At 49.0% G+C, this 14,011-nt stretch overlaps 1 protein-coding gene across 1 annotated transcript in view; it reads right to left on the reverse strand.

The window, feature by feature from the left end:
• LOC119975553 (collagen alpha-1(V) chain-like) overlaps positions 1–14,011 on the reverse strand; it is a 233,818-nt gene that overhangs the window by 16,855 nt on the left and 202,952 nt on the right. The window contains exons 47-55 of the mRNA XM_038815340.1: positions 13,754–13,807; positions 13,603–13,656; positions 12,281–12,334; positions 8,538–8,645; positions 6,815–6,868; positions 5,869–5,922; positions 4,005–4,112; positions 2,843–2,896; positions 1,490–1,525 (exon numbers count right to left, since the gene is read on the reverse strand). Coding sequence (XP_038671268.1) covers positions 1,490–1,525; positions 2,843–2,896; positions 4,005–4,112; positions 5,869–5,922; positions 6,815–6,868; positions 8,538–8,645; positions 12,281–12,334; positions 13,603–13,656; positions 13,754–13,807 — 576 coding nt within the window. The remainder of the gene's footprint in view (positions 1–1,489; positions 1,526–2,842; positions 2,897–4,004; positions 4,113–5,868; positions 5,923–6,814; positions 6,869–8,537; positions 8,646–12,280; positions 12,335–13,602; positions 13,657–13,753; positions 13,808–14,011) is intronic.

Here is a 14,011-nt window from a genome sequence, read left to right on the forward strand (position 1 = left end):
ATTGTTCCCAGGACACAAAGCGGGACTGCTGTAAAAGGTGTGACCGTGGAACTCGGCAGGGCAGGTTCCACAGGGACTGCAGCGGTTCAAGATGGCGGCTCACCACCACCGTCTCGAGGGCATTTAGGGATGGGCAATAAATGCTGGGCCTAGCCAACGATGCCCACATCCCTTGAATGAATTTTCAAACACACATGGCACTTTGAAGATGGCACGGGTTAGACACCACCCCCCTCCTCTCCCATTCACAAAGTATAACGCTGGGCCTGTCAGAAGCTACATAATTAGGGAACATTCGATGGCTCTCAAGGTGAGGAGGAAGTGAAGGCTCCCTCCCGCACTCCCAACAGAGTCAGTTGCCGGAATGTGAGTGGAGCCAACTAGTCTCTCGGGCTTATTTATTTCTGCGAGCCACACGAACGAGAAGCAGACAACATGTCACTTGCTTCGTTTGTTCGACAAACCAGACATATCGCCGGCTAAGACTCAAACCAAGGGCCGGGGACAATGTTCAGGGGGACTGCAAGTTCTGTGGGGTTGGATGGGGGAAACAGTCTTAACATTGGTGCCGATGCCACACAATCGCATCAATCAGCAAACAAACGAGACCCTCAACAAACTTTGGCCCTTGCAGAAAATAAGGATCTTGCCTTTAAAAATTGTGCACATGCCAGGATATTCCCAAAGAGTTTCACAGCCAAAGAAGTGTGAGCGAAGCGTTGGTCACTTGTTGCAATGTAGAAAATGGGGTGGCCAATGTGTGCACAGCCCGATGCCGATGACCCAGCTGATTCATGCCAGCGATGTCACTTGGTTGAGGGATTAATGTTGGATCAGGACACCCAGAGTAGAACTTCCCTGGCTCCCCTTTGGAATCGTGCCATGGGATATTTTAAGGCCGTTCTCATTTACCCCATTCCCCTGCACCCCTACCCCACTTTGCAAAGGGCTTCTTTGAACACCACATTGCTGACTTGCTTCTCCTGAGGTTCTACTATTCCGTCGAGGGAAACAACCTAGGGGCAGCAGGGTAGCATGGTGGTTAGCATAAATGCTTCACAGCTCCAGGGTCCCAGGTTCGATTCCCGGCTGGGTCACTGTCTGTGTGGAGTCTGCACGTCCTCCCCCTGTGTGCGTGGGTTTCCTCCGGGTGCTCCGGTTTCCTCCCACAGTCCAAAGATGTGCGGGTTAGGTGGATTGGCCGTGATAAATTGCCGTAGTGTCCTAATAAATGTAAGGTTAAGGGGGAGGTTGTTGGGTTACGGGTATAGGGTGGATATGTGGGTTTGAGTAGGGTGATCATGGCTCGGCACAACATTGAGGGCCGAAGGGCCTGTTCTGTGCTGTACTGTTCTATGTTCTATGTTCTCTCCAGTACTTAGCCCCAGGTAAGAGATGCCCCCATTCCGTCTGCACCCTCTACCACCAGGCCAGCAATTCTACTCTCATTACATGGCTCAGAACATAACCGCAGAGAGGCTTGACTCACCCGCGATCCTTTTGACCCTTTTGGACCAGGAGGACCCTGGAAGACAAAGAAGAAAAATAAGAAAACAACGTTAAGATGACCGCAGTGAAGATATCCCCAGATTCAAAGTCACATATTTTAAATGGTGCAGATCCTGGAACCCCCTTCCCAACATCGCTGTGGATGTACCTGCACCACACAAGACCAGAAGACTTAGGAGCCGAAGTAGGCCCATCATGACTGATCTCATACGACAATCCTCAACTCTACTTTCCCACATCATCCCCATAACCCTGATTCCCTTAGATGTTGATTATGACCACAGGGACTGCAGTGGTTTAACAAGGCGGCTCACCACCACCTTCTCAATGGGAAGCAGGGATTGGCAGTAAATACTGACCCAGCCAGCAAGGTCCACATCCCTTGAATGAATATATGCAAAGAGCAACAGCATGAGCTGAGGGAAGCTCTGTATCAAAGAGAAAATCTCCACAACACGCTTAGTTTAGTGAGAGCACAAGTGGAAATGAGACATTTGATACAATATAAATCGGCCTTTTTATGAGACAGTAGTACCAGTGTTGAGTCATAAGGACATAAGAACATAAGAACTAGGAGCAGGAGTAGGTCATCTGGCCCCTCGAGCCTGCTCCGCCATTCAATGAGATCATGGCTGATCATGGTCATGAAGTTCCGGCCATCACGAATTTAGGGTCTTTTAGGTTTGATTATCCACTGAAGTTTAGAAGAGTGAGAGGCGACTTAATCAAACCTTTAAGACCCTGAAGAGTATTGACAGGATGGATGTGGAGAGGATATTTCCTCTTGTTGGAGAATCTAGAACAAGGGGTCACTGTATAAAAATAAGGGGTCGTTCATTTAAGACTCTCTACCTCAAAAGACAGTGGAAGATATTTTCAAGGTGGAGCTGGATAGATTCTTGATTAACAAAGGGGTGAAAGGTTATCGGGGGTCGCAGGAGCGTGGGTTGAGGTTACAATCAGATCAGCCATGATTTCATTGAATGTTAGAGCAAGTTCGAGTGGCTTAACTCCTGTTCCTTGGTCATATGCTTTGCTCTCTAAGGGGTGTACCCTAGTGTCATGGACAAAGACTTATTTGTGAAGATGGTCTCTCTCATTCTTCAATCTCCCATCCTTCTTCCAGTAAGCAAGGTGACAGTGTTACCAAAGCTGAGGAAAGGGTGTGGGGAGGGGGATACGCTATAACAAATCCACTTGGGATTGTCCAGGCTCCCTCCCAAATTGAAGGGCTGAGCATGAGCGTGCACACATATGGAATTAAGTCACTGTCAGACTCGAAGGTGCGCGTTGTTGTTAAATACCCTCATGTCCGAGCAGTGGGGAAGCTTACCGGGAGCCCAGGAGGACCAGAAGGACCGATCGGACCATTTCCACCAGAAATACCCTAGAAGCAAAGAAGCAGATGATTTTAAAATGGTACATCGATCCAAGCACAACACTTACAAAGCCACACCTTCCCAATAACTAGGCCATTCCCTGTCATAGTGGAGGTTTGGGAAAATATTCTTTTCTCAATTTCTATTCTCTCTCTCTCACCCCTATTCATTTTCTTGCATTTGTCCCTCGCCCTCCCTTTCGTTCCCTCGCCCTCCCTTTCGTTCCCTTGCCCTCCCTTTCGTTCCCTCGCCCTCCCTTTCGTTTCCCTCGCCCTCCCTTTCGTTCCCTCGCCCTCCCTTTCGTTCCCTCGCCCTCCCTTTCGTTCCCTCGCCCTCCCTTTCGTTTCCTCGCCCTCCCTTTCGTTCCCTCGCCCTCCCTTTCGTTCCCTCGCCCTCCCTTTCGTTCCCTCGCCCTCCCTTTCGTTCTCTCGCCCTCTCTTTCGTTCTCTTTCTTCCTCTCTCTCGCTCTTTCGTTCTCTCTCCCTCTCTTTCGTTCTCTCTCCCTCTCTTTCGTTCTCCCTCCCTCTCTTTCGTTCTCCCTCCCTCTCTTTCGTTCTCCCTCCCTCTTTCGTTCTCCCTCCCTCTCTTTCGTTCTCCCTCCCTCTCTTTCGTTCTCCCTCCCTCTCTTTCGTTCTCCCTCCCTCTCTTTCGTTCTCCCTCCCTCTTTCGTTCTCCCTCCCTCTTTCGTTCTCCCTCCCTCTCTTTCGTTCTCCCTCCCTCTCTTTCGTTCTCTCGCCCTCTCTTTCGTTCTCTCGCCCTCTCTTTCGTTCTCTCTCCTTCTCTTTCTTTCTCTCTCCCTTTCTTTCTCTCTCCCTCCTCAGCTCTTGCGTCTTTACCCTGACTTAGTGTTTTTGAATCCCAATCTCTCGCTCTCTCTATTTTCTGTATTTACCCCTCATGCTCTTTGCTCCTAACTCATTTGTTCTTTCCCCTCCCTGTAGCCCTCACTTTTGCTTTATTTCACATTCTCTCTGTAGACCCCTCTTCTCTTTCCATATCTCCTACTTTGTTCTGTGTTGCTACCAGACAGACGGTGCGGGATTGTATTCAATACAGATTCTCAAACACTGCTGGAAGCCGGTTCCTGTTTTAGAAGAGGAGGAGGTAAGCAATTACATCGTCTCCTTTGAATCCTTCCGTTCCGTGTCGGCCGGGAAGCCCTCGATCGCCCTTCTCCCCCTGCTCTCCCGGAGGTCCAATCAACCCAATCAAGCCAGGGTGACCCTGAAAGAGAAACACAAAAATAAAGACGCAAAATTTAAAAGAGTGGTCCAACACGGAATCACAGCAGGGCCAGTACAGAAACACAGCAGGACAAAAAGAATGGTCCCTCCAAGGCATGTGCGCTCCTCTAATTAAGGTCTATTATGGATTGCCGAGTTTATTCAATCCCCCGTTGGTTGTCTGAAATATCCTTGCTAAACCTCTTTTTCCTCTTACAATACTATTTTTAAACCTACCTCTGACCAAACCTGTGGTCTTGGGCGTCAATATCTCCTTACTTCTCTGATAACGCTCCTGTGAAATATCTTGAGTTGTCTTACTTAAGTCGCAAGATACATGAAAATTATTGTTGATCACCTATGGAATTTGTGAAGTTAGTTCAGAGGGTTGCACAATCAATGGGACTGTGGATAGCGGCATTTCTGCTGTCTTGGTCTTTCACAGGATGTGGGCTTCATTGGTCGGTCCCGCATTTATTGTCCATCCCTAATTGTCCTCGAGTAGGTGGTACCTTCTTGAAGCGTTGCAGTCCCTATGATGTAGGTACACTCACCGTGCTGTTAGGGTAGGATTTTGACCCAGCAACAGTGAAGGAACAGCGATATATTTCCAAGTCAGGATGGTGAGTGACTTGGAGGGAAACTTCCAGGTGGTGGCGTTCCCAGGTATCTGCTAATCTTGTCGTTCTAGACATTAGTAGTCGTAGGTTTGGAAGGTGCTGCCTCAGGAACCTTGGTGAGTTGCTGCAGTGCATCTTGTAGATGGTAGACCTGCTGCCACTGCTCGGCATTGGTGGAGGGAGTAAATATTGAGGGTGACGGGTGCCAATCCAGCGGGCTGATTTGTCCTGGGTGGTGCAAGCTTGTTGAGTGTTGTTGGAGCTGCACTCATCCAGGCAAGTGGAGAGTATTCAAACACACTCCTGCCTTGTGCCTTGTAAATGGTGAAAAGGCTGTGGTGAGTCACAAAGTGAGTTACTCATCACAGGATTCCATCCCTCTAACCTGCTCTCGTAGTGCAATTCAGTTTCTGACCAATGGTAACCCCCAGGATGTTGCCAATGTGGATTCAGCAATCGTAATGCCATTGAACAACAAGGGGAAATAGTTAGATTCCCCATTGTTGTAGATGGTCATTGCCGGCACGCGTGTGGTGCAAATGTAACTTGCCAGCCCAACTGGATGTTGTCCAGGTCTTGTTGCTTTTTGACACCTACTTCTTCAGTGTCTGAGGGGCCATGAATGATTCTGAAAATTGTGCAATCATCAGCGAACACCCCCACTTCTGACTTTGTGTTGGAAGGAAGGTCATTGATGAAGCAACTGAAGTTGGGTCGAGGACACTACCCTGAGGAGCTCCTGCGGTGATGTCCGAGGACTGAGATGACTGACTTCAAATGACTACACCCAACTTCCTTTGTGTTAGAACTTTCAGCTTGGTCCTTCACAGGAAAACCTTTCTGGCTCACAGCTCACCCCAAAGAAACAGAGGGAAATCTTGTGTGCACAGGGCCATTGAGCCAGTTCCGATACATTGAGTTGGTTTCCCTGAGACTCTGTGGCCCTTCTTGAACCATGGTGGATCTTTCAGGAATATGCTTCCCAATAGGTGAAGTGAAAGGTCCATCGTTCTAGATTTCATTCAGACCAAAAGGATGATGTCCACAAATGGTGCAACTTTTAATATAAGACAGACCCTTCCTCCCTGCAAAGAAAGGCCATTCAAAACCAGTGTAGGAATGACAGGAATATTTTACCTTCTCTCCCTTCCGTCCACCATCTCCCTTCAAGCCAGGTAATCCAGGAGGGCCCTAGACAGAAAGAGAAGAGTTAACGTCTACAATGGCTACAACATGGAAGACCTCACAACTGTACAACTCACACAGACTGAGATACCAGAGTACAAACCCGATGGAGTAAGGTACCAGAGAAACAGTTAGAGGGAGAGAGTGAGAGAGAGGCGCTGGAGACCAAGTTAGAGAGAGGGAGACACCAGACAACCAGATAGAGAGAGGGATATATGCCCGAAACCCAGATGGAGAGATGATAGAGACCCAGATGGGGAGAAAGGCCAAAGACCCAGAACGACAGATAGAGTGAGATGCCACAGATCCAGATAGAGAGAAATGCCAGAGACAGAGACAGATAGAAAGAGAGGCCAGAGACCCAGATAGAGATGCCATAGACCCAGATAGAAAGAGGGATATATGCCTGAAACCCAGACAGAGAAATATAGAGAGGCCAGAGACCCAGATAGAGAGAGAGAGGCCAGAGACCCAGATAAAGTGAGAGACCAGAGACCCAGATAGAGAGACCAGAAACAGATATAGAGATAGAAAGAGAGGGCAGAGACATTAGATAGAGAGAGATACCAGAAACAGAGATAGAGAGATAGAAAGAGAGACCAGAGACCTAGATAGAGAGAGAGACCAGAGACCCGGATAGCGATAGAGATCAGTGACCCAGATAGAGAGAGGCCAGAGACCCAGATAGAGAGAGAGACCAGACCCAGATAGAGAGATAGAGGGACGCCAGAAACTCAGATAGAAAGAGAAAAAAACAGAGACCCAAATAGAGACCAGAGTGAGAGACAGCTACCAGAGATCCACAGAAAGAGAGAGAGAGAGAGAGAGAGAGAGAGAGAGAGAGAGAGAGAGAGAGCTAGCAGTAGAGACAAAGTAAGTGGCTGCAATCTGTACATACCATTGGACCAGGAGGACCGCTCTGTCCAGGAACGCCAGGAGTTCCTTGTTCACCCTATCAACAAAAACACAGATCAGTAACATTAAGGGGTAGAACAGCAAGAAAATAGAGAGAGACGAGGGAGGGAGCAACAGAGCGAGGGAAGGAGCAACAGAGTGAGGGATAGGGCAACAGTGCGGGGGGGGGGGGGGAGGGAGCGAGAGACGGCAAAGGGAGCGAGAGACGGCAAAGGGAGCGAGAGACGGCAAAGGGAGCGAGAGACGGCAAAGGGAGCGAGAGACGGCAAAGGGAGCGAGAGACGGCAAAGGGAGCGAGAGACGGCAAAGGGAGCGAGAGACGGCAAAGGGAGCGAGAGACGGCAAAGGGAGCGAGAGACGGCAAAGGGATCAAGGGAGGGAGACAGAACAAGGGAGGGAGACAGAACAAGGGAGGGAGACAGAACAAGGGAGGGAGACAGAACAAGGGAGGGAGACAGAACAAGGGAGGGAGACAGAACAAGGGAGGGAGACAGAACAAGGGAGGGAGACCAGAACAAGGGAGGGAGACAGAACAAGGGAGGGAGACAGAACAAGGGAGGGAGACAGAACAAGGGAGGGAGACAGAACAAGGGAGGGAGACAGAACAAGGGAGGGAGACAGAACAAGGGAGGGAGACAGAACAAGGGAGGGAGACAGAACAAGGGAGGGAGACAGAACAAGGGAGGGAGACAGAACAAGGGAGGGAGACAGAACAAGGGAGGGAGACAGAACAAGGGAGGGAGACAGAACAAGGGAGGGGGACAACGAGGGAGGGGGACAGAACGAGGGAGGGGGACAGAACGAGGGAGGGAGGAGCATTACCTGGAATACTTATCTAAGGGAAGCTTATTGGCATTGGAGGCCATCCAGAGAAGGTTCACGGGGTTGATCCTGAGCAGGCAGGGATTTTCTTATGAGGAGAGGCTGAATAATGTCAGCCTGTACTCATTGAGTTTAGAAGAATGAGAGGCGACCTGATTGAGATATATAGGATTTTCAGGTGGTTTGACAGGGAAGATGCTGAGGGGATGTGGGAGAGTGGGAGACCAGAGGGCATCATATCAGAATGAGGAGTTGCCGATCTAAGACAGAGATGTGGAGGAATTTCTCCTTTCAGAGGGTAGGGAATCTGTGGAAATCTTTACCAGAGAACTGTAGAGGCTTGGTCGTTAAGTCCAACATAGATAGATTTTTAATCAGTAAGGGAATCAGAGTTATGGGGATAAGGCGGGATAGTGGCATTGAGGATTATCACGTCACATCAGTCATGATCTCGCCGAGTGGTAGAGCAGACCCAATGGGCAGAATGGCCTACTTCTGTTCCCATGCCTTATGGTCTAAAGGAGACTGAAGAATCTGGGATTGTTTTTCTCGGCTCAGAGAAGGCGAAGTGAGATTTAATGGAGTCGATGATCAGGAGCAAACATTTTCAATAGCTGCGGAGGGTCGGTAACTGGAGAACAGAGATCATTGGCTAGAGGGGAGCTGTGGAGAATTGTGATCACGCAATGGAGTGATGTGAGGTGGACCACCCTTTCTCAAATACTATCTTTCAAAATGGAATAGGAGGAAGGCTGGGAGGGAGGGGAATCTGCACGGCAACCGGGACCGAGGCCGGCCAGAAAGAGGTGCTTGGTGTGTGTACGCAGGGGGACACTGACTCTGCAAGGATCCCCCTCCATCTTCACTGGCACAACTTAACTTACCAAAGCACCGGGAATTCCACGGAGACCGTCGGAACCGCGTTTCCCCGGGGTTCCTTGTGGACCGATCGCTCCAGTCTTTCCAGGAGGGCCCTTGGCTCCAGGTCCACCCTGAAATAACGAACACAAACAAGCGAATGAATCACGAACGATATGAAAAATAGCAGACCCGCTGCCACGGTACCAACAGGACTGGTCAGAAAACCCTGCCATACCTCGCCCCTGCCCTCATTCCATCTCCCGCCCCAACGCTCACCCCCTCCCTGCCCCCCGCATCCACGACCAGAATTCTCCCCTTATTCATTCCGAGAAACCTGGACTCTTGTGTGGTTTGTCGGTTTGCGCCTTTCAGGGGGCCCCGGAAACCTTCAGACTAGGTTCCGCCCATTGACTGTTAGCGTCACCCAGCAACAAACTACAAGAAACGGCACAGCTTTTTCTTGGCCTTGGCCAGTATCCACATTCCCAGAAAGGGACAGCGATTCAGGAGCAGGGGTCCTGGCTGATTTAATTACTTCTCTCTCTCTCTCAGTGAACATAGGAGCACACTTTGCCTAATTGAGACTACACTTCAACTGCCATTCGCACCATACATGTGCCAGGCAATTATCATCTCGAACAAGTTAGAATCAAATCTTCGCGCATTCACATTCAATGGCATTACCATCACCAAGTCCCCCACTATCAGCACCCTGAGAGTTACCATTGGCCAGAAACCAAACTGGACCAGCGACATAAATATTATGGCTACAAGAGCAGGTCAGAGGCTGAAAACCTGCGATGAATAAATCACTCCAAAGTCTGTCCACCAGCTACAAGGCCCAAGTTTGGATTGTGATGGAATACTCTCCACTTGCCTGCAGAAGTGCAGCACCAATGACACTCGAGACGTTCAATGCCATCCAGGACAAGGGAGCCCCACTTGATTTGCACCCCACCCACAAATATTCACTCCCTCCACCACTGGCGCACAGCAGCAGGAGTATGTACCATCTACAAGATGCATCGTAGGAATTGATCAAGGTTCCTTGGAGAGCGCCTTCCAAATTCTTGGCTCCACCATCTAGAAGGACAAGGGCAGCAGATATCTGGAAACACCACCACATGGAGGCTGCCCTTCAAGCCCACTCACCATCTTGACTTTGAAATATATGACCATTCCTTCAGTGTTGCTGGGCCAAAGTCCTGGAATTCCCTCCCAAATAGCAGTGTGGATGTACCTGCACCTCAGGTCCTGCAGCGGTTCATGAAGGCAGCTCACCACCATCTCAAGGGCAATTTGGGGTGCACAATAAATGCTGGCCGAACCAGCAACACCCATTTTCCATTAAAAAAAAAATTTTCCAAAAGCCTGGACAATATTTTACCGCTCTGCCCACCATCAAGACTTGAGAGGGTCGCCATGCTGACCTGTTACATGTTCATCCAATGATATCATCTCGAGGTTCCATCTGCCCCATTGAACTGACAGGCTTCTGGACCTCCTGTAGTATTGCTCCCAGTAATGTGATATTTCATATCAGCACATTAGACAATGCACAATGTTAATATTGCTGAATGGGCTGACGGGTTGCTGAAGTATTTTTGTTGCACTCATTAGGACAACACGAGAATACAGATTTCAAACTTTCCCGACAACCTACAATGCAGGAGGAAAGACGACTGATTGGTTGGCAAGTCAACTCTGGTGTATGCTTTGCCGGGCAGAAAACAATGGGGAACTGTAAGCCCTTCAAGCTCCAAATCGGTTGTTAGTTACAATATAATTGCTACGCCAATAGCCATTTTAGGATAACGGATAAGAGCTTGTAACGTGGCTCATTTATATTGCTAGAAGTGCCATACTTTCACATGCAGGGTCCCGTTGTCTGAAAACAAAAGAAATATGTTCAAGCCTTGCATCTGGTTTGAATTTCCCGAGAGCATGGGTTACCAATAGCTCCCCTGTTGCTTTCCCCAAGACAATGCCTCGGCCAGAGTTAATTCGCCAACCAATCTGCACCGTTTTCTCCTGCAGTATAAACTGTTGTCACCCCTTGAAATTTGGTATTCTTGTGTTTATCCTGAGGAGTGCAAAGGATGAAAAGCTTCGACGACATGCCTCTCTCACCAGCAATACTTCTGTCCTACCAAGCAAATAAGCGTTATGATTCTGATGTTAGGGCAGCATGGTGGCGCAATGTTGCCTCACGGTGCCAAGGTCCCAGGTTCGATCCTGGCTCTAGGTTACTGTCCGTGTGGAGTTTGCACGTTCTCCCCATGTTTGGGTGGGTTTCGCCCCCACAACCCAAAGATGTGCAGGCTAGGCGGGTTGGCCACGCTAAATTGCCCCTTAATTGGAAATAATGAATTAGGTACTCTAAAATAAAAAATGTTTTAAATGATTCTGATGTTGGGACGGAGAATTTTCTAAGCTGCTCTCGCTCTCTCTCTCCCCACCCACCAAACTCCAGGACAGTGTAAATATTAGATTGACATGACCCGGTGATCTTTGATCAGGGAACCGAGCAGAGTGAGAATGCCTACGTCGGGTTGCGGATGCAGAACCTATGTTTAAAAATTATTTATGTAAATGGTTTACAGAAACGATTTAGACTTGAATGTACGGAGTTGATCAGTAAGGATGATACGAACATTGGTGTGTTGGTGAATAGTGAGGAGGATAGCCTTCGATTACAGGTGGGTAGATGGGCTGGCCAAATGGGCTTATTAGTGGAAAATGCAATTCAATTCGGATAAGTGCGAGGTGATGCACTTGGGCAAGACAAACAAGAATTGAATACATGATAAACGCCAGGACCCTAGGAATCACCAAGGATCAGAGGGATCTTGGTGTGCATGTACACCAATCCCTTAAGGTAGCAAACCAGATGGATACAGTGATTAAGAAGGCATATGGTAAACTTGCCTTTATTAGCCAAGGCATCGAGTTTAAGAGCAGGGAGATTACACTAGAACTGTATAAATGTTGGTTAGGCCACAGCTAGTGTATTATGTGCAATTCAAGAATCCACATTATAGGAGGGATGTAGTAGCACTTGAAAAGTGCAGTGGACATTTACCAGAATGTTGCCTGGGCTGGGGAGGTTTAGTTATAAAGAGGGATTGGATAGACTGGGGTTGTTTTCCTTGGATCAGAGGAGACTGAGGGGGACATGATTAAGATGTATAGAATTAGTGGGGCATATATAGTGTAGACAAGAAGAAACTTTGCCCCTTGGTAGAAGCCCAATGACCAGAGTGCGTAGATTTAAGGCAAGGGGCAGGAAATTTAGAGGGGATGTGAGGAAAATATTTTTTCCCCCCCAGAGGGTGGTGGGAGTTTGGTATTCGTTTCCTGAAAGGATGGTGGAGACAGAGACCCCCATGACATTTGAAATGTATTTAGACATGCACGTGATCCCAAGGCATACAAGGCTATGGACCGTGCTGAGAAATGGTATTAGAATAGTGTTGTGACTCTATGATTAGAATAGTGTTGTGACTCTATGATTTTGCACTGGTACCAAAGCAGCAGCTTCCCAAGCGATTCGGGCTCCGGGGACACGCCTCAAGTTCCTGAAAGACCAGGGTGCCTCTTCCAAATGGTTAATTGACAAATACAGAGCACAGAAGGAAGGGAGATAGGCTCCATCATGTCATCCAATCACCTCCACCACTGCAGCCTCTCCCTATCTCTACACCAACACGGCTGACCCGCTCTATTCCCTGAAACCAGAACAAGATGGATTCTCCGAATGTGTTACCTTGCTTCCTTTCTCCCCCTCTCGTCCCTCTGGACCGGGAATGCCAGCAGGTCCCTGTGGGAAACAGAAGTAAATTTTTGGTGAACCAGGAGAAACGATCAGAGCAGAGGAGATAAAGATTGCAATTGGCGTTGCTGCCAGCAAGCATCCCAATGAAGGCAGCTGATACCCAATTCAACACAGCGTCCCGTGCTGATGTACAATAGCATTTAAACAGTGTATGGCACAGCAGCCCATTCTCACTCATTCTTACAAGCTCAGACACCACCAAGCCATACACAGATCTTACACAGCATGTTATCCTCAGAAACAAACCTCAACAGCCCCGCCCACAGATACAAACCTCACACAGCCCCGTCCACAGATACAAACCTCACACAGCCCCGTCCACAGATACAAACCTCACACAGCCCCGTCCACAGATACAAACCTCACACAGCCCCGCCCACAGATACAAACCTCACACAGCCCCGCCCACAGATACAAACCTCACACAGCCCCGTCCACAGATACAAACTTCACACAGCCCCGCCCAGATACAAACCTCACACAGCTCCCACACCCCAGATACAAACCTCACACAGCCCCCGCCCACAGATACAAACCTCACACAGCCCCGTCCACAGATACAAACCTCACACAGCTCCCACACAGATACAAATCTCACACAGCCCCGTCCACAGATACAAACCTCACACAGCTCCCACACCCCAGATACAAACCTCACACAGCCCCCACACACAGATACAAACCTCACACAGCTCCCACACACAGATACAAACCCCACAAAGCTCCCACACACAGATACAAACCTCACACAGCTCCCACACCCCAGATACAAACCTCACACAGCTCCCCCACACAGATACAAACCTCACTCAGCTCCCACACACAGATACAAACCTCACACAGCTCCCACACCCCATATTCAAACCTCACACAGCTCCCATACCCCAGATACAAACCTCACACAGCTCCCACACACAGATACAAACCTCACACAGCCCCGTCCACAGATACAAACCTCACACAGCTCCCACACACAGATACAAACCTCACACAGCTCCCACACCCCAAATTCAAACCTCACACAGCTCCCACACACAGATACAAACCTCACACAGCCCCGTCCACAGATACAAACCCCACACAGCCCCGTCCACAGATACAAACCTCACACAGCTCCCACACACAGATACAAACCTCACACACCTCCCACACCCCAGATGCAGACCACACATAGCGCCTTGCACATCAAGAGTCTGATACCTGCTGTCTAAACACTTCCTGGGTGCCGAACACTGCTAGGAATATTTACTTACCCTTTTGCCTGGTGGACCGAGTGGGCCCACTTCACCGGTTGGTCCAGGAGAGCCCTGTACGGTGGGGAAAGAGAGGGAAAGATACATCAGTCAATATGTTGAGCAGCCCGATATAATGCAAGAATTGTGCACTCACTCCATCATGACTTACTGCTTGTCCTTGCTCGCCAGTCTCTCCCCTTTCACCTTTGACACCGTCCTGACCCTAAAAAAGGGACAAGAAAATAAAGGCAGATCAAAGGATGACGACAATGAATCAGCCCTGCTTTCACTGCCTTACTCAATCATTGTTAAAAAGAACGCAGGCAATATCAAGCTTTGAACTGTCTCAAATAGGGTCATTTGTGCCTTTTCCAATCTTCGAGACATGGGTCCTCCTTCTCAATAATATAGGCATCACCAGTGAGGG

This window comes from Scyliorhinus canicula, chromosome 13 (assembly GCF_902713615.1).
Source record: "Scyliorhinus canicula chromosome 13, sScyCan1.1, whole genome shotgun sequence".
Classification (NCBI taxonomy): Eukaryota; Metazoa; Chordata; class Chondrichthyes; order Carcharhiniformes; family Scyliorhinidae; genus Scyliorhinus; species Scyliorhinus canicula.